Below are 19,991 nucleotides of genomic sequence, written 5' to 3'. Positions count from 1 at the left end.
ACCTCCGAATCCCCTGCAAAACCGACCGTACTCCCCAGCTAGCGGTCGCTAGACAGTGCGACAACCCTCCCGAAACCCCGAAAACGGCCCCAAAGAAAAAGCCCAAATACTATGCCGGTCTATATGCTCCACGGCTTCCGCTGGCCCCGCGCCGGGTTCACGGGGATCCGCGTATACATCGTACTCCACAATCTCGAAGAAGCAGCAGCGGAATACATCCAGCAACCGCTGACGACCGAGCTCATTGCAGAATCCTTCCACAAAACACAAGCGGACCTCGTGAACCGGCTACCGGAGCTGTCGTTTATCGAGCAGTATGACCCCGCCGACGAGACAAGCGGCACCGTCAGCCAGGACCATGCGTATGTTTCAACGCGGGTTCTGGAGATTCCGGAGGACGGGAGTGATGGTGGCGGCGGAGCGAATATCGAGGATTGCGTGGAACAGGGCTCTGGGTTGACGGATGACCAGACGGCGGCGCTGGAGGAATTGCGCGATCGCCTAGCCCCCGGTGAGAAGATCGGCTGGTATCTTGTTTACAATGGTGATCCTGAACGGTGGTATCCTGATTCTGAGGACGAGGAGTATTACGAGTCTGAGGAGGACTCTGTGGACGAGAGCCAGACTCGGCGCCAGAGTCAGGTTCAGAGTCAGAAGGGGAATAGAAATACAGAGCCTTCTAGTCCCCAGAGCTATACGGTATGTGGTTCCTTTCTTTTATTTTCTGGTTTACTTGCTTTGCTTTTTGTTTTGTGGACTTCCTCTCAATCTCACTGCTATATCTACATGGTTGCTAATGGAGTATTTCTAGAGTCGCCTGACCAGGTTTTGGAATCGGATGAGCTCGGGGTGAGAGCTGTGGCTAGGCGCTATGAAACATGGCAAACCAGCCCGATTTATTCCGTCACGCAGTGTCACTCGTTGCCTCGTTACATGTGTTACACCGGGCTGTGATGGGGGTTTATAACGAATTCTACGCTTTATGTCTGTTGATACTCTATGTTTTGGAAATACTGTTATACTAGTTCAGTTGATGTATTAAATGTCTCATGGAAAACGAAACTGCTTGAAGATTCAGTAGAATAATTAGCTATAATTCTCCAATATGCGCTTCTATTTCATCTCCATTTTCTATACCTAGAATCCGATCTGGGCGGTGAGTTCGGGCAATATGGGAGGGGAGCTTCGATAACGGGAGCAGCGGAGACCATCCAAAGCTTGTCGCAACACTCCCCCTGAGTGGTTTCATAAATGCTGACCAGGTAACATCCTGGCTTTCTATCGCAATGGTCCTCTCATTTATCCTGGTTCAGAATCGCCAGTGAGTGGATGTCCGCCCCGGTCAATTTCGATTTCAACGCTGATGACGGTATAGGGGGAAAACGCGCCTGGCGAAATGGTATTCACCGTACAGTGTGAGTGTTGCCAGGACCTGTTTGCCAATACAGAATTGAATCTTCGAGCTGACACCGGCTTACAGGACGAAGAAAAAGTGAAACTGAAAGGCGAGGTTTGTCCAAACAATACCACCCGCACCCGCACCCGCACTTGCTCCGAGATTCCCATTCAACTAACCACCGACAACTGTCTAGGTTCATCGCCTCGTCGCCCCCCGAGATCAGAAATACCAGTCCAACTTTGTTGAGTTCCGTCGGAGTACAAAGGTCGTCTACCGAAGATATGCTGGTTTGTTCTTTTGCGTCTGTGTCGATGCGAATGACAACGAGTTAGCCTATCTCGAGGCTATCCATTTCTTTGTCGAAGTGCTGGACCAATTCTTTGGCAATGTGTGCGAGCTGGATTTGGTCTTCAATTTCTACAAGGTGCGTGCAAGACGCTAGGCTAGCGATAAATGCGCTCTTCGACATGCGCCGAGGCTGGCGTGGGATCAGAGTCGCATGAGCTATGATACTGACCACGTGCGTCGGATTTATAGGTCTACGCAATCCTGGACGAAGTCTTTCTCGCAGGCGAGATTCAAGAGACAAGCAAGCAGGTCGTTCTCACGCGATTGGAACATCTGGACAAGTTGGAGTAGAAGTGAACGATACTCGGATTCGGGAACGATATGGGACCGTTGCCGATTACGGACCCGACTGCATTGGACAAATCAGATCAAAAGAGTCATTTGCATGGAGTTTCAGGTGTATCGGTGGCTTTCAGACAATATTAGTGCTGTTCATGTTCATATTAGGGAGGCTTATTCTGGAGATATCAAATCGTCGGTACAGTTCATGCCACCACTTAGGGGTACCTCAGTCTGTTTGCTGCCAAGCATTTCGCTCGTATTCTCTTTCCGCCAGCGTCCCCATAGAGAACCGCTCGGGTCGTGGTTCGGGATATAGCTGTGTTGTCACCGATTGCCGAAATCACTGCCGTCGGTGGATGCCTGGCGGAGACGGAATGCGCAATCTTGGCTTAATAGACCAAGGAGCTTTAAGCTCAGATTAGATTGCAATGTTCAGCCCTGTTTCCATTGTATAGAGGCGCTCCCCAATTGGTCGTGGCTTGGTGAGGTGATCATAGCCATCGATGGCGAGCGTTGGTCTAAGGGTCTTGGCACAGCACATTTAAAGGAGCTGTGTCGCTGCTGACCCTTAAAAAGGGTCTGCTTTGGTGAGACAGTCTTCTTCTTGTTTTCCTTTGCTTTTACTACATTTGACTGGCCATGCACGTTCCAGGTTATATCACGTGGAACCTCTGGAACAATTTCATCCATCATAGACTATGATATCGTACTGTCTACACAGCCTCACAGAAATCTGCTCACATTTGTTGCACACGTGACGAATACCTGATTCGACCCCAGGTCTCCGAGTATACTTTCCCCGAATGGAAAATATCTCAGCAACAACGGGACGATCAGTTCAACCGTGACAATACTGATTCGTGACAGCAGAACTGCGGAAATCCTCAGACATTACCCCGTCCCCTGTCGATGAAAACCATGCCAAATTTCGTTTCTAACATGCCCAACGCCAAGTTCCCCTGATCGGTACCTGGGTGACGACGGCTTTAAGTCCGCGACACATCGGGCAGAGTGTCTTCCCCGTGATAGGCAGCGTGGACGGACGATCCAGGAGAAGGGCCCCATCGTGACCGACTGGCTGAAACTTATACATACTTTCCGCGGTGTTGAGAGGAAATTAGACTAGGCTTGACATGTGGAGCTCGCCACTGCAGTCTCGAACGAGCCAAATTCAATCAATCTGATGGAGCGGGCGCGCCGGATTCTCGTATCTGGAACGATATTCCCCTGGGCGGAACAGCGAGATGATCTGCTTGGAACATTGTGGGCCACGCTTGGCAGACACAATTCGAGCTGCTTTCACTGTGTGGATAAGAGATGATATACGGAGTACGGAATGCTCCGTACAACACGACGTTGCAGGCTCATACATAGTAGATGAGTCTATAGTGATGAGCCTACAATGTCTGCTGTATGTGGTGTATTCAACCACGGGCCTTCACATTCGGAAATACTCTCCACAAGTTGAAGGTGTACGCGTTCCCATTTAAAGCCCCACCAAATGACCGACATTGCATGGATCGTCAGTTTTGCCGGAAAGACTGATCAAAGAATATTTCGAATTTCGAAGTGTATGTGGATCGGTCTTGGCACGGCAGACAACCTTGGAATAATTACTGGTACTTGCGGTAATTTTCCATTATCCGATGTTTTGCGCACGTTACTATACAAACCATACCATACGGACAGTACCATACACAACTCCACAAAACGTTCACCCCTGACAATCCTTGACATCCCTGTGCGTCAGCCTGTGACGTCTCTCTACACGCCGTGCATTATACAATATGTATACATTATACAATGACTTTTCAAGGTACGTATCCCGTCGTCTTCCGTTGACTTTTAAAGTGTACAACATACAGGTACTTTTTATACACAATCCACTTCAGGAATGAAGGGCCAAAAGCCAAGAATACTATAATGGGAACGTTGCCACTGGGAGACATAGTTCTCTGTGGAAAAAGTGGCTCGGGCCTCGTCATTGGTACTGACCGGATGCCCACTCGCTTCAATTTGTTATCTCCCTTGGAGATCAGTTCAGTACCAAGTCTGGACTCTTTTTTAGCTGATCCTTTTTTTATTTTTTTGCATTTTGGTATTTATTCAATTACTCTTCCCCTTATCTCCATATCGATCTCTTAAAAACCCCCCTTCTAGACTTTTTCTATAAGTCTTGTCCTTTCTTTATCCAGCTCCATTACTTCCTTTCGTTTATACTATCTACACCTCTTTGCCCTCTATAAAAGTTTCAACCATATCGAATTACAATTGAGGTTATAAACATCCCACCATGTCTCTCATGCTTTCCGATAATCTGGCTCCTCAGCCCGTGACCGACATCTTCACCAATGACACAAACATTGACCGCCGAAAGTGCCACCGCACAGTGCCTATGAAGGTCCTTGCTCTGGGCGTTGGTCGTACTGGAACTGCCTGTGAGTATGATGCGCTGTGTTGCATTGGACTTGGTGTATATACCAGGTCCGATGGGAAGAAACATATAAACTAACTATTAGTTGACAGCTCTCCGCAAGGCCTTTGAGCGTCTGGGCTATGGCAAGTGCTACCACATGATGTGCGCAAGTGTTGAGAACCCGCCAGACTGCCTGATGTGGCACGATGCTCTGAACGCCAAGTACAACGGAGTCGGCGAGTTCGGCCGCAAGGAATGGGACCAGCTTCTGGGTGACTGCCAGGCTGTCTGTGACTGGCCTGCCTGTGCCTTTGCAAAGGAGCTCATCGAGGCCTACCCCAATGCGAAGGTCATTCTGACCACCCGTGATGTCGACCCATGGCACGCGTAAGTCACAGCCACATCTTATAGATCGGTATTTCTGGTCTAAAGAACTACAATACTAACAAACAACCAGTTCCGTCATGAAGACCGTTTACTGGCGAGTGTCAGACCCAGAGCACAAGTTCGTGTCGAACTTCAGCTGGGCCGCTGGCATGTACTACCCCATGCTGAACAAGTTCTTCGAGACATTCTTCCGCGGCGATTTCCCCGGTAAGGGCAAGCAAGTCTACGAGGACCACGTCGCCGAGGTCCGCAGCTTGGTTCCCCCTGAGCGTCTGCTCGAATATAACATCAACGACGGCTGGGGCCCGCTCTGCGAGTTCCTCGAGGAGGAGATCCCTGATACCCCTTTCCCCCGCGGCAACGACATGGCCGACTTCTACAAGCGCTGCAGCACCCGCAACCGTCACCAGATGATGAATGCTGCCCTCCAGGCCGTCACTATTGGTGGCTCGCTGCTTGCCGCTGGCTTCGCTGCTACTTTGGCTTTTAAGCGTTTCTCTCCTCGCTAAAACTCTCGCCCTTGCACCTTAGGCGTCTTTTTTCCTTCTTTCATATTCCCCATATCTCAACTTTTTTTGCTGGCTGCTAGCGTGCGCAGGCGCATCTAGTATGTCGCCAGACCCGGTGGTCGTTGTTGCTTTTTGCTGTTATCCTTGGAACAAACCACTGCATATATCATCTCGATCCCTTGTTTTTCATCTCCAGTTTCTCATAATTGGTTTAATGAGAGGCGTCTTGGAGAACAAAATCCGGTAATATAACAGTATATACTATTTCTTCTATTATTTTTACCATCATTCCTTATGCAAGTGCACGAGCGCATCAAACCATTGAATGCCCAGCTTTCAAATGGGGGATACACCCCAACGGACCCCCGGGGCCGTTTCCCCGAGGTTCTGTCATCACCATGCATTACGGGCAGGTGCCTAGAGGCAAGGGGCGCCTAAAACCTTGGCTACGAACAGCCTTACCGTCGACTTTTTCGAAGGATCATGGTCAATGCAAGGCGCATATGGAGTAGAGCAATTTATCAGACAAGCCAACCAAAGGCTACAAGACGTATACGAATGAACAATTGATTCTGAGGTTTCGCTGCATAGACATACACAAGTACAGGAATTCACTCATTGCCTCATTTGTACTTGTGTACATATAGCAGCTTCGGCAAGTAAATAAACACTAACTATTGACACCTTCTAAGTCCACCGTCCACACCGTCCACACCCGGTCTCAAGCCCTCCCCACTCTCGTACTCGTACGAAACCAAGAACCGAGAGGAAACGTACCAGCCACACTTTATTGGAGGGAGAGCGGTGGATATTCCTCCGTCAGTGGCTTGGCGGTCGATGGGGAAATGGATCCACATTGATTACGCGGACCTGCGATACAGTAAGTTACTTGTTATTGTTACGTATGTTATGCCCCTGTAAGGAATATCGGAATAACTGATACTGCTGCCAAGGTTTTCTCTATTCGTTTAGATCACTTCTTTAATTCTGGGCTCCGGAGCGGATTCTCTTAGAAGGCTTAGATCGAGGATCCAAAGCTTTGACGGAGATACGTAATATAAGCCTAGGCTTCATGTTGGCGTACGTGGACTAGCGGCACCTGCAGTGTTGTGTTCGGTTCATTGTTCGTCGATGAGATTATTTTGGGATTGAGTGGTTCGGCGACATTTGGTAGCTTTGATCTTCGGGGCTATTCGGGTATGAACTGGTGGTTCTGGGGATTGCGCCGCGTTTGCAGCATGAGAGAGCTTTCTCAGCTGTGGTCGTGGACACCTGATAGGTCCTCTATAACTCCTATACGAGGGGTAGAAGATCCCACTCCATCTAATATCTTATCTATCAGCTGTGGCTTCAAGTGTTGAATGGTTTATAGCGTCTGGTATGGCACCTGGAGAATCTCATACGAGTGCCGTTCGCTGAAAATGCTGCATAGAAAGTCAAAGAAACTCAAATGATCCATCGGCATGTGTTGCCTGTGGTACGACAGTATCCATATCCTCGTCCGGTGTTCACTTCTAAATTATGGATACTAAACGTCCATAATGCCGAACTTGCAGGCTCAAATCTAATGCACATGTACCAACATAGCCCGCGTATGCTCTGACGACGCAGCATACGCCACCGCTATACCTTGCCCAATCCCGCACTTCCAATTCACTGTACGCAACGACAAATGCTTCGTCTCAGCCACATGCACGTGGCTTTTAGCTTTTTAGCTTTATCGGTGCGGGAACCTTGGAAGCCCGATCCGGTGGTTACACCTCCCGAACAGGATAAGTCACCTACGCGGACTTGGGGTTCCAACAGCTGCCCACCTGATTTTGGCTAGTGCCCGGCAGGTAACAGAGTGTTTATCCATGGCCCCGTGTCCGAGACATGTTACATGGTTGAAGTGTCAGGCTCATTCCGAACCTAGACAAGAATTGAAGACTAGCATACGAAACAGTATCTCGGAGTTATGGTATTCGGGACTAGTTAGCGCCAGCCACATCACCTTAGTCTTGCGGCCATGACGTGGCCCCTGAGAAATACCCGTACCGTCACATTATCTGGATTACAGGTATTAGGGGGGAAGAAGAAAACAACAAGGTTTTCCGCAGCAATAGTTAGACGATCGAAATCTTTGGAGAAAATCATGCTAATGAGGGGGGATGATGATCATTTTACCACGAGTTTGCGCGAGTAACCAATTGCCGAACACTCCCCCACAGATTTAACACAAATTTTAGTAAGACTGGACATCTTGGCACTACCGGGTGTTGGTCGAATTACGCTTGACTAAATATCTGTTTCTAGCTTTAAATGGCTGTTAACCAATGGATATAGACGATCGGCCTCATTGACGCCCCACTACATCTGCAAAAAGTATGCATTGACAGGTGGAGAGGGATTCGTACACTGTTGGCTCACTTGTGCCTCTTTGCCATCTTTGGTCTTGACTCTTCTCTTTGGCTTGCGTTTTCTTTTCTCTGTACTTCTACATGATTTACTTTCAATATAATCTCTCTTCTATACATTCTTTTGCATGGTCTCCTTTCTATTTGGCTCTACACATTAGTTTTTTCTCTTTTTATCTCGCGTCGGGAGCGGTGTTAAGGATCCATGGGCCCCTCCATATCTTCCTCGTTGAGGACTGGGCCAGCGCTCTTCTTTCTTGGTATTCTCTGCTTGTGCGCCATTGATAGCGCACTTGGAGAGGACACCTTCTTCTACAAATCGGTCAGTGAAATTGACTTACCCCTAAGTGTGCTCTTTGACTGAAATTATTATCGCGAGATAAGAGACCCGACATATACCCGCCCGTCTTCAATGTCGAAAAGTCCAATCCAGACAAGCTCAGCCCGGGCTACATATTCATCACACCATACGAGCTACAGAACCCCGGCCCTTACATCTACGACAACACAGGGGTGGGTCTTTATCGTGCGGGGTTGAGAGTCGTCCGCGATGGAAAGCGCTAACTCGTTATGCGACCACTAGGAATTAGTATGGAGCGGCTGGGGTATTTCGGGGCCAGGCAACGCCCATGGCCTCCACGTGTGTAAGTATAACGGCGCGGATCATCTATGTTTCTTCCAGGGCAACCAGCAAAAAGGATACTGCCGCGGACATGGTATCATCATGGATAAAAACTACCGAGTCGTGCGATCAGTTCAGCCGGGTGGAGGAATGGCCTCGAGCGACATGCACGAATTCCGTCCTATAAACGGTGGCAAGACCGCTCTCATGACCATCTACCAGCAACGGCAATTCGACATGACACCGTGGAACGTCAAAACTGGCGTAGGGTGGATCATGGAAAGTGTTTTCCAGGAGGTGGAGGTGGAAACCAATAAGGTCCTGTTTGAATGGCGGTCTCTCGATCATGTTGATCCATCTTCGAGCTATACATGGCCGGCTCATACAGACACTTCCGGAACAGGATTGAACGTGCATGAGCCTTGGGATTACTTCCATATCAACTCCATCGACAAGAATGCTGCCGGTGACTATCTGATTTCGTCGCGGCATACTTCGGCCGTCTACAAGATCTCCGGTACGGACGGTTCGGTGATGTGGAGGCTTCACGGCGCGCAGCCCTCTTTCCGGAATATCAATTTTAGCTTCTCGCAACAGCATGATGCCCGGTGGTTGTATGAGAATGCTACGCACACCTTCCTCTCACTTTACAACAATGGCTACAACGGCTTCAACAAGACCCATACCTATTCAGCGGGCATGATCATCATGATCGACCACGAGGAAAAAACGGCCATCCAGATTCGCAATTATGTCCCAATTGAACACGACCTAGTGAGCTCCAGCCAGGGAAACCTGCAGATGCTCCCTAACAGAAATGCCTTCATCGGATGGGGAAATAACCCGTTCGTATCCGAGCACGACGAGGCGGGCAATCTACTGTTCTGGGGCTCTTTCGCTAAAGACACCGTGATGAACTACCGCGCAATGAAGTTCGAATGGGACGGTGTACCAACTGACTCACCTGCTCTATGGACATACTCCCGAAGCGCGGAACGATTATCGCCCACCAGCTTCTATGTCAGTTGGAACGGCGCAACCCGCGTCAACAAATGGCGATTTTGGGGAGCGATGAACATGACTGGACCTTGGACCTTGCTGGACGAGATTGCCAAAACCGGCTTCGAGACGGAATACACCAACTCCAGTTTTTACCTTTGGGCTAAGGTTGAAGCGGTGGACCGCGAGGGCATTGTGTTGGGAGAGTCCGAGACCAAGTATACCTTCGTGCCCTCGTCCGAGCTGAGCGAATTCTGCACCGACTCTACCTGCTTCGATGCACAAGGATATGGATATCCCGGCGAAGAGGCAGCCGTCCCTTTCATTCCGCCAGTAGGTGTCAATACCGTGCCGTGGATTGACCCCAACAACCCGGGCTCCAATATTTGGACCCATCCCTCGAGCTATCCCAGTCCTTCCAGTACTCCGAATTACTCGGACGGGTGGGACATTGGCCGTGAGTATATCCAGAAGATACTTTCTATCCCATCAAGTGTTAAAGAAGCAAACTGACAATGTCACAGGTCTACTTGCCTGGGGAACCGTTCTTCTCGTGGTGATCCCGCTCTTCGCTGGAGCCTTCCTCGGACATCGATACTATACCAGGCATTCGTTAAATCAATCGGAGGATCAGGAGTCTTCTGGGTTGATGAATGATATGCCTGAGCGGAAACACCCTCCCTTACAGGCCACCGATCTTCCCTGGTGGAATTGGCGGCGATGGTTCGGAGAGGACGAAGCAACTTCCTATCTCCCGCTCGGTGAGCGGCGTCTATACAGTCACAGGCGTGAAAGAGAGCGCAACGAATAGTGGCTCCTCATTCTTTACTCTTTTTTCTTTTTTGCTTCATCTTTGCATCTATACCACTAAGTATTCAGCGCTGTACATACATGCTAACATAACATATAACTCATATACATATGCATATCGCTCTTGAAACTGGGTTGTGACGCGTTCTTGTTCTTTCCAGTCATTATCTATTTCAATTTACAAGACAATAACTCTGAGGTAAACCGTAAGCTTTATATATCAAATATATGTAGAGAGCTCTGGTTTGTATCGTATATAAACATTGGCAGAAACACTTGACTCCGACGACTTGAAAGATAATATCAACAAAACCAGCGAACAAAACATCACACGGCTGAAATTTCAAGACACAAAGGCAGTAGCAGGAAGGACAATAACAGCAACAACAATAACAATGAGGTTCCAAAATGAGATAAATCCCCTTCGGGCGGTTACCTGTTACGTTGACTGCTGCCACTGAGGCTCACAAATTTGTCCAAATTGAGACAGCCAACCCGTTGTCGTATTCTGTCCTTTCCAAAAGTCGCATGGGCAGGTCCTTGTCCTCTAGAATCGACAGTGGTTTTGGAAGAGGTATCCTTATACATCTGGGCGTGGATGTGATAGAACCAATCATATCCATCCATCGATATTTAAGTGACTAAGCCCACTAGAGCCCCGGGCCTCCACCTGCTCCGCCCGGGTCAGCCTCGAAAGGCCCACACGGCGCAACACATCGCTAGGCAACCGGGCTAGAGATATAGCCTTGCTACCTACGCCCTCTCCCAGCAATAAGTAGTAATTACTCGATTTCCTGCACGGTATTTAAGCCTTTGATAGACCTACAATCAAAAATTTGGATACCAGTTTAACTGCACTCGTCCTTAGCACGCCTTGTTAGCAATGTCTCTTTCATTGGAGGAATCAAGTTCTTTGACTAGTCATTTTCGGGACGCTCTTCCTTCTATTTTGAAAAAATCCCGCAACACTGAGATTTGGGGGGTTGATTTAAAGCACGCGGAGTGGCAGGTACTGGAGGTGATCTTGGAGAAGGTATTTGGACTACTGGCACCACTGACGTTCGTCACTAACTTAGCAATAGTTTCTCAGACACCATTCTGCAATCCCAGCACTCCAAGTGTGCAGGGCAAGTGCCTCACTTGAGAGAACTTTAGACCGGAGACCCTTCTTTGACCCGAGGGCTTACCTTGCCGAAGCAGAATCCATCCTTCCAGACTTGGACCTGTGCCATATAACGTTGAATGAGGGTCAATATGTGCTGTGGGTCAGAATCGATGAGATGAAAATTAAGGGATACGCACCATTACACGAAAGCCTGATGACATCTGCAGGGTTGGCGAGGTTGGGTCTTGCTGTAATGGAAAAGCTCTCCGTGCTTTTCATGCAAGCAGCCGCTACTTCTGACCTACATGACTACTCGGCTTCCTGTGTGATCGAATTCAAGATGAGGGATATCCAGCACACCAAGAAAGGAGAGCGGCCCTCCCAGAGAAAGATTCGCAAGGCCCTCGAGGAATTGGTGACATACCTTCGGCATCACTATCCTAATATTTTGGGAAAGGCATATATCATCAATCCTCGGGATGAATACCTCGCATCTCTTGATATAGATGAAGCTCTCTTGAGAGACACGGTATTGTTGAAAGACCCAGAGGACCTTAGTCGATATCTTGGCTCACAGATTCCACCGCGATATGGTGGTACTGTGGAATTGTTTGCGGGATGTGATTTACTCCGTAGTGACTGCCTTGTGAGGGTTCCAAAGGAGAACACCAGTCTCCAGACTCCAGAGTCTAGCGCAGCGGCAAGTGCTGATATAGAGGAGACCTGGGTGGAAAAGGAAATCACAGCTTCCGCTGTGAATATTGGCCGCACCAGTCCTGAAGACCTGGAGGAAGGCCTGGAAACAGAGGAGCAAAAATTACGCTTAATTTACTCAGAAACCATTGGACCCCCCTCTATCATACTCGACCCTGGTGACTTGCAGACAGCAGACAACCTTTGTCCCGACAAAATGGGGGCGCGTCTTGTTTTCGCAGATTCGGAGACGGTTGTGAAATTCGGACATGGTGTTCGTTTGGCCGAAGCCGAAGCGTTACATTTGGCATCTACCCGTACGACCATAGCAACGCCAAAGCTTCTCAGTGCATATATCCTTGACGGCGTTGGATACATCGTTATGTCATATGAAGTGGGCGAGCCACTCGAACAATACTGGGACCGTGTTTCGCAGGCTGAGCAAAATCGCTTACTAGAGCGATTACGGGACTACGTGAACCAGATGCGGGAGATCCCAGGAGATTTCATCGGTGGACTTAATGGATCACCCTGTCGAGACGGCATCTTCGAGGCCGGCTACGGCGACTACACTAGCTACAGCTACGGACCATACCCATCCGAGGAAAGTTTCGATGAAGGGATCGTCCAAGCTTTGCGAGATCGACTGCCCTTGGAAATGCGCGAAGGCGAACATGGCATCGAATCGAACTTTTTCAACGGAGAGTACATGCTGCACCAGACGGTCCGAGGTCTCAAAAATCACAAGATTTTGTTTACACATGGGGATTTACATCCAGGGAATATCATTGTTCGGATTGATGGCACTGTTGTTCTAGTGGACTGGGGCTCAGCTGGATTTTGGCCGGAGTATTGGGAGTTCTACCGTGCTTTGCATAATTCACCCTGGAAGACCTCATGGGATCGCATGGTGGAGAAATTTGTTCCGCCTTTTTATGTTGAGCATAGCGTAATTAAAAGGGTGTTTGGGACTGTATGGAATTAATAAAGGGGATTTTCCATCGCGATAATACTCCGTACAAGATATTTATTCCAAAAAAGAAGAAAATTGAAGTGATACCCATGCAGGTACTAACCCAGCCTTGGAACACCGGCGGCAATAGGTAGCGCCGAGAGTGTAAGCGTTTCAGCCATATTCCATGTCACTGCATGTGTCTGGTATTTATGTTACCTACATCCCCACACCGCTCACTCTGGGACAATTATAGCTTCATAACCACCGACAACTCCAGGGCTAGACATCTACATCTACATAGTATTGCCCCTTTATTCTATCAACGCCAGCCATGGAATCTCCCACTCACGGTCTTTCAATGAATATCTACGGCCGCGGCGACGCCAAACTAGGCGACGGGCCCTCCCACATGGGAGTCGCCATCTACAAGCACGGCTCCTCCACCTGCGAAATGCACCATATCCGCAACCCCACAGACGAAGACTTCATCTATGATCCACGGACACAGCCACTCGAAGACCCTGTTCTTAAAGGTCGTTGCGAGCTCTCTTCTCTTTCTCCTGAGGAGGCACAACAAGCTGCTAGCCTGATCGCTGCGTTTGGGAATGATAAATCTAACATCCCCGAATTCGGGGTCGGAAATTGCCAGGACTGGGTTGCTGGTGCTGTTGGAATGCTTGAGCATGCCGGTGTTGTTTCTCCCGGAGAAGGGGAGTTCTGGAAGAGTATGATCAACAAAAGTTCCGAGGAAATGAAAAATGAGTGTCTCCAGGGAAAGAAGAAATGGATAGATGGTCCGGAGTCGACTTATGAAGGGGAGCCTGATGCAAAGTTTGCGGATAGAGAACAGAGTACAATGAAGCCTGTTGGGAAGTTGGCTCAGAATGAAGTGTTTCGGGCTCGAATGCAGTCGCTTCTGGGCCCTAAGGCGGGTGGAGAGACTGACCATGATGAGAAGCCTGTGGAACGGCCGTTTTATGTGTCGAGTCCTTTCTTTAGTAAGATGAATGAGAGGAACGATTGAATGCATCGTTAAAGCACTGCATTACTGTCACTTCGAACAGTATATGGGGCTATAGGAGCTAAACCGGTGTTGGGATGGAGTCACTGAACGGCGTGACATCTCCCTAGCCATGACGCCGAGCCCGTCTCTCCGGCGAGAACTGGCGTGAGGGTACGTACCTCTAAACCTGTCACCGGCAGAACTGGACTGTGTATGTGTCTGGATCAAGGAAGACAGGCTGCCGCAGGACCATTTTTCGCCTTGGCCATGCTCATGGAGCCCACGTGGAAACTGACGGGTGAAGAGACTGCCGTCGTCAAAGCGGCAACTCGCTCGCGAAAGTTACTGGGAGGAAGACAGTTTTTTGGCGCCTAAAGCGGTCATTTTCGCGTCGATTTCACAGGTCCTCTTAACTGCTACGCACCGCATGCACGTACCTCTGGAGTAAGGTGGAGCTGTTCGATACTTCCGTGCTGGGCATTCCTACTTCAAATTAACTTCTTCTAGAGTTTGTTAAATTCGACGTTCCACAGTTGACATATATGACAGTCTGTAAAATGTCTATCTCTATGTCGATCGAAGTATGTAAAAACCTACGATGTACTGTGTCCACTTCGGAAGTTATGTAGCCGTGATCATGCAACATGCAACATATCGACGCCTAGTTTTGCCTTGTAGGGTCGAGTATGCCAGCCTTGCGATAAGCTGTGGACTGGAGGTATACGTTTGCATTGTACGTGAGATGTATCAGAGTGGCTTTTTCCCACTGACGTGGAATGTGGCTGAAACGCATGAACTGTCGGCGCTAATATAGAAACAGGGCTTGGGTTAACTAGTAATTTATAATTACTCCCAAGGTTGAAATAAATAACCTTGGAATACCCCCGTAAATAACTCTATTGTCACATTTAATGTGGTAAAGCTTAAAATGGAAGGCTCGATCCACATCAACAATTACCAAAGATTAATACATACATCCATACATTTCCTCCATAAGGCACGTACGTATCTGTATGTATGAATCTAAGTACTGTAAATTACTGTAAAGCTAGAATATCACATCCCCACCACGGTTCGTACCTGCCAAGATTTCCGTTAAAACGCACCGGCCAGTCATGACCCAAGGGAGGAAGGCTCGGCAGGGAGATGTGGAGCCGTCGTCGCAAGCCGGTGTCGTTGTCAATCTATGTATCAGAGAGAGTGCTATCTATCATATGGAACGTTCACTTATATTAAGGGATTTGATTTAACAAAATGAACACTTTGTCAATATATTGTTATGATCGAAATACAAAAATAGAAATGTTTCGAAGGTTGCGTACAGAGTACAAAGTAGTTAACCCGTGGCATTCCCCGGGCCTAGTGGGCCTCAAATAAAAGTGCCGAGAAAGGACGTCATCGGCAAAATCCCCTGGAGACGGTACAACAACATGGGGGAAATTTGAAGAGAAGTAAAATAAAAATTACCACTCTTTCTCTCTTCTTTCCATTCTCTACATAGCCAATCATAATTAACTCGCATCAAGCTTCGAAACCACCCAACGGAAAATTACATGAAACCCAAGGGGTCACACTACTTTTGATCCTTACGGCACCTTGGTTTACACTAGTACATTCCTCAATGCCTGCCAGGTCCGGAAATCATAAAGCGAATAATGCCCGCCACGGACGTACGACATCCTGGTCGAGCGGCTTCCATCTCACCCAAGGCACCGGCGAATCCTCCGATAACACAGGCCGCCGCCGACGCGAGTCTAACACCTCCCTCGCCAGCGTTGAAGAACGCTCCTCCTCCCACTCGCTCGACTCGCCCGACTCGCCCACCATCGATGATAACATGTTAAGGAATACCTCGATGGATTTGGGTGGTGATCGCAAGACACAGCATATGCGCGCCCGCTCTATTAGCCATGGCCAGCCACAGACACTGGCCCCGCAGGAGAATGGGCTCCCGACTGCGCGGGCGCCAACGCGCCCCGCGCTCGTAACGTGGATGTCGCTGCCGCGGAAAGGTCAATTGGCGCTGCTAGGCCTCTGCCGTGTTTTTGATTTCTTGCAGGTCGCTTCGCTACAAGCCTACATGTTCTATCAGCTCAAGTCCTTCGACCAGAACCTATCCGACTCGGATGTTGCGACCCAGGCGGGAATTCTCCAGGGCGCTTTTACCGCTGCTCAGTTCGCGACAGCGATCCCCTGGGGTCGTGTCGCCGATGCTCAGTGGGGTGGTCGCAAGTTCGTTCTACTTGTTGGTCTGGTTGGCACTGCGGTGTCTTGTTTGGGTGTTGCCTATTCAACGTCGTTCGCGCAGGCCGTGTTTTGGCGCTCATTTGGTGGCGCCATCAACGGCACCGTTGGTATTATTCGAACTATGATTGCGGAGAATGTCAAGGAGAAGAAGTATCACTCGCGGGCTTTCTTGATTTTGCCCATTGGTTTCAACATAGCGTCTTTGTTTGGTCCTGGTGAGTATCTCGTTCTTTCAATGATGTTCGCGACTATGCGACAAATCGCTAACCAGTTTCGCAGTGATGGGTGGCATGTTGGCTGATCCCGTGAAGAGCTATCCCCGTCTTTTTGGTCCCAATTCTTCTTTTGGGGGCGCGAACGGAGTGCAGTGGCTCGAAACTTACCCTTATGCGCTGCCAATGATCGCGAACTTCTGTTTCCTCTCTTCAACTGCAGCTTTGGTTGCGTATGGATTAGAAGAGACCTTGGCATCTTGCAAGGGCAAGCCTGGCCTGGGTGCTTTTGCTAAAAAGATCCTCGCACGTGGCGTGAAGACAGTTGTTCCCCCTTCATCATCCTTGTACACACGAATTCCGCTCCGCGACTACGACGAGGACGGGCCTTTGCTGCCCCAGGACCGCTCGGAAAGTTATGAGCTCGAAGAGAAGGCCCACAAGCCTGTGCGAATGCAGCGTGTCTTGCCTTTCCGAAAAATCTGGACCAAGAATGTGTTGTGCACACTCGGCGCACAGGCTTTCTTCGACTTCCAAATGGGTGCCTTCAACAACCTCTGGCTGCTCTTCCTGTCTACTCCTCGCTATGATGCCAATGACCCCGCGAGCCCCGCCCAGAGCTTGCCATTCGCCTTCACTGGCGGACTCGGCATGCTGCCGCAGAGCGTTGGCTTCGCAACCGCCATTTTGGGTGTGATTGGCATGGTCCTTCAGTTCACCATCTACCCTACCATCAACGGCCGTCTGGGCACAGCCAAAAGCTACCAGTATTTCCTCTCCCTCTTCCCGATCGCATACTTCATTGCCCCCTATATTTCGCTGGCTCCATCTACAATTCCTCCTCCCGGCCAAGCCAACGGCCCCTGGGTCTGGTTCTGGATCATCATCGTCCTCTTCTTCCAGGTTACCGCTCGAACCTTCACTCTTCCCACCTCCATCATCCTGCTGAATAACTGCTCGCCGCACCCATCGGTCCTCGGCACAATCCACGGAATTGGCCAGTCCGTGTCATCGGCTTTCCGTACCATTGGACCTATCTTTTCCGGTGCCTGGTACGGATATGGCCTTGATATTGGCATGGTCGGCTTCGCCTGGTGGTTGATTGCGTTGGTATCCGTGTTTGGTTGCCTTGCAGCTATCTTCGTATATGAAGGTTCTGGACATGAGATTCTTCTTCCTGGCGAGGAAGAAGAGATCTGATGTGATACGATACGAGCGACTTTTTTCTCTCTCAAGAGTTGAACTGTACATTGCTTCAACATTTTGCATATCATAAGGTGTCGGTTGGGTGGTTTTTGGTTCTGATACGCTTTGATCTCCCTGTCCTGCTGGTGCAGGTCACCTCAATGTCTCCGACTGATATATTCCTCATTTGCATTCATTGCTGTACTGGTGGGCAGTGGTGTTTTTGCATATTGAACCTTTTGATTTCATGCTTGCATATTTGCTTTTTCCTCATTTCGGCTTTTTGGATACCATTTGCTTTGCGACATTCGTTATATTGCGCATTTTCACTTTGTCTTCCCATGTATGTATTGCTAGAATAGAAAAATCCAGACTCTGCTCTGGTCAGTTGATCCTCGCTGGGTCAAATTGAATGACAGCCAATATACCACATACTATCTTTTGCGAAGTTGATTATTCCAAACTTCAGTGTATCTATAGCAAGTAACTCCACTTAAAAAGACTTATCAGGTATTTTAATCTTGAAATCATCTCTCTTCAACTCAAACTTCACAAACTAGCCCCATATCCCTTGGCATAGCTCGCATCAAAAGTCTCCTTATTGACCGCATATTCGCGAATATAGTCCCTCTCGAGATCGTGCGTCCTCCGACCAAGAAGAACAAGACTGTGCAACGGTGCGCCCATCTCAACAGTGGACAACTCCTTAAGCGTACCAGAAACAAGCTGCTGATTAGCAGCGCCAACACGCGCGGCACCAACAGCCAAACTATCCGGCCCATAGACACCCTCCTGTCGCTCCTCCTCAGTCTCCAGCATCTGTGCCGCACACTGCGCGACAGTCATGTAGCGCGGCGGCTCGAAAATGCGGCGTCCGCGCGCCATGTTCTCTAGCGACTGCTCCTTGACCTTAATATCGAGCAGGACTAGTGTGTGTAGGCCGGTCTGAACGTTCTCGCGCACACGGTCGTAGTACGACGACGGCTTCCAGGTCTCAGTGAAGAAAACCATGCTGACTGTTTGTCCGAAGTTGTAGAGCTGGAGTCCTGTGCAGCCGATTCCGGACATGATAGAGGCGTTCGGGACAACCTTGGTTTCAATGCCAAGTTCGCGCGCGCGGAGGACGAGGTCGGTATGTGTTGTTGCGCTATTGGTGGGATGATTTTAGCTATGGATCTTGTAGGGGAAGTGACAAAGACCGTACCCGAATGGATCTCCCACTACTAGGAACACAATATCGACTTTGTCGCCGTCGGCTAGGATGTCATCGCTGCCGGTCTCGACCAGTTCACGGTCTGCCTCAATGACGGGGCGGCCATAGAACGCTTCCTACTGGTAGTACGTTCAATCAGTCCATCTGCGCAAAAGATATGCAATCATTCATTGAAATATAAGATTGAAAATAAAGGCTGGGAACTCAACTCACCAATTTTTCCTTATCGACAAGAAGAATACTTGTGTATGCCTCTAGATAGACTCTCTCGGCCCGCTTGACAATCTCCAGACCGCGGACGGTAATATCCGTCTCGTCGGCGAGACCGAGTCCAACTAGATGGAGCATATCGGCTGTAGTAACTCAGGCTATGCAATTGAACAATGCAATAGATCTCACTGTATAACAAAGAGTTAAAAAAAAGAACAGCCGTGCTGCCCCGCGATACCGGCAGAATACTCCGACACCGCCGGATTAAAGAGTATCCGGCTATCGCTTATCGCCCCCAGATCGGCCTGTGCTTCTCCCCGAACGTCCAGAGCTTCATCCTCCTTGCGCCCATCTTCTCCCAATTTGCATTGCATCGATCCAATACGGCTCGTTCGTACTGTTTGAGTACCAGTGTGAGCCTTATATAGACTATAAAAGTCATTTCTCCCTGTAGGATTACCGTCATTCATCATGAGCTCCGATCGAACTCCGAAGTATCGGCAGGAGATACAGCAGGTGAGTTCCTCCCCGTTCTCTGGTTCATTTGGTGTTTTCGTCCCTTGATCTCCCTGGCTCTCGAATATCTCAGTTTGATCGTCTGATGAGGCTTCGAAAGGCCTCTGACCATATTATGACTGTCGGCTGGCTTTGCGACACGCCATTGCATGGCGCAAACACATTATCTTTGGGGACAGGGCCACAGCCACCTCGATTCTCTGAATCCGATAGGAGGAAGTCATCCTGCGAATGTTGATGCCTTTGCGGGTTGCAAACATCATGTCCACGGGCGGTCCGGCTGTGCTTGTCTGGGCTTGCTTGTCTGGGCTTGCGACATCTCACTCGCCTTGCGAATATGCTCATTTGCTGAAACGACGCCATCTTGTTCCTGTCATCTCCGACAATTCGTAGCGAAGGTCGATATTTGGTCTAAAACATGTGTTCACGTCGTGTAATGGGTCCAGCATTACCTTTCAGCCTTTGACGTCGAGCAACAAAACCG

At 49.3% G+C, this 19,991-nt stretch overlaps 7 protein-coding genes across 7 annotated transcripts; 6 read left to right on the top strand and 1 right to left on the bottom strand.

The window, feature by feature from the left end:
• Positions 1-111: 111 nt before the first annotated feature.
• Positions 112-2,038, top strand: N7525_010514 (AP-2 complex subunit sigma; the record flags this gene model as incomplete). Its single annotated transcript, XM_002561500.2, has 6 exons — positions 112-699; positions 1,263-1,321; positions 1,376-1,415; positions 1,481-1,510; positions 1,593-1,823; positions 1,937-2,038. 6 exons carry the CDS (start codon positions 112-114, stop codon positions 2,036-2,038), a joined length of 1,050 nt encoding a protein of 349 aa, XP_002561546.2.
• Positions 2,039-4,322: 2,284 nt separating this feature from the next.
• Positions 4,323-5,341, top strand: N7525_010513 (sulfotransferase family protein; the record flags this gene model as incomplete). Its single annotated transcript, XM_002561501.1, has 3 exons — positions 4,323-4,467; positions 4,556-4,832; positions 4,903-5,341. 3 exons carry the CDS (start codon positions 4,323-4,325, stop codon positions 5,339-5,341), a joined length of 861 nt encoding a protein of 286 aa, XP_002561547.1.
• A 2,601-nt stretch (positions 5,342-7,942) lies between these two features.
• Positions 7,943-10,169, top strand: N7525_010512 (arylsulfotransferase family protein; the record flags this gene model as incomplete). Its single annotated transcript, XM_061215121.1, has 4 exons — positions 7,943-8,059; positions 8,122-8,250; positions 8,321-9,815; positions 9,883-10,169. 4 exons carry the CDS (start codon positions 7,943-7,945, stop codon positions 10,167-10,169), a joined length of 2,028 nt encoding a protein of 675 aa, XP_061067633.1.
• Positions 10,170-11,051: 882 nt separating this feature from the next.
• Positions 11,052-12,951, top strand: N7525_010511 (uncharacterized protein; the record flags this gene model as incomplete). The annotated part of the gene is made up of 2 exons (XM_002561505.1): positions 11,052-11,201; positions 11,251-12,951. 2 exons carry the CDS (start codon positions 11,052-11,054, stop codon positions 12,949-12,951), a joined length of 1,851 nt encoding a protein of 616 aa, XP_002561551.1.
• A 301-nt stretch (positions 12,952-13,252) lies between these two features.
• On the top strand, positions 13,253-13,945 carry N7525_010510 (uncharacterized protein; the record flags this gene model as incomplete). The annotated part of the gene is made up of 1 exon (XM_002561506.1): positions 13,253-13,945. The coding sequence occupies one exon, from the start codon at positions 13,253-13,255 to the stop codon at positions 13,943-13,945; it is 693 nt and encodes a 230-aa protein (XP_002561552.1).
• Positions 13,946-15,545: 1,600 nt separating this feature from the next.
• N7525_010509 (putative MFS transporter) lies at positions 15,546-17,583 on the top strand (the record flags this gene model as incomplete). Its single annotated transcript, XM_002561507.1, has 2 exons — positions 15,546-16,386; positions 16,451-17,583. 2 exons carry the CDS (start codon positions 15,546-15,548, stop codon positions 17,581-17,583), a joined length of 1,974 nt encoding a protein of 657 aa, XP_002561553.1.
• Positions 17,584-18,117: 534 nt separating this feature from the next.
• Positions 18,118-19,129, bottom strand: dph5 (diphthine synthase; the record flags this gene model as incomplete). Its single annotated transcript, XM_002561508.1, has 3 exons — positions 18,118-18,715; positions 18,773-18,897; positions 18,995-19,129. The coding sequence occupies 3 exons, from the start codon at positions 19,127-19,129 to the stop codon at positions 18,118-18,120; spliced, it is 858 nt and encodes a 285-aa protein (XP_002561554.1).
• Positions 19,130-19,991: the final 862 nt, after the last annotated feature.

This window comes from Penicillium rubens, assembly GCF_028828025.1.
Source record: "Penicillium rubens strain IBT 27055 chromosome Unknown utg000004l_segment0_segment0, whole genome shotgun sequence".
Classification (NCBI taxonomy): domain Eukaryota; kingdom Fungi; phylum Ascomycota; class Eurotiomycetes; order Eurotiales; family Aspergillaceae; genus Penicillium; species Penicillium rubens.
The sequence above is the reverse complement of the archived record's forward strand: the minus strand, read 5'-3'. Positions and strand labels throughout refer to the sequence as shown.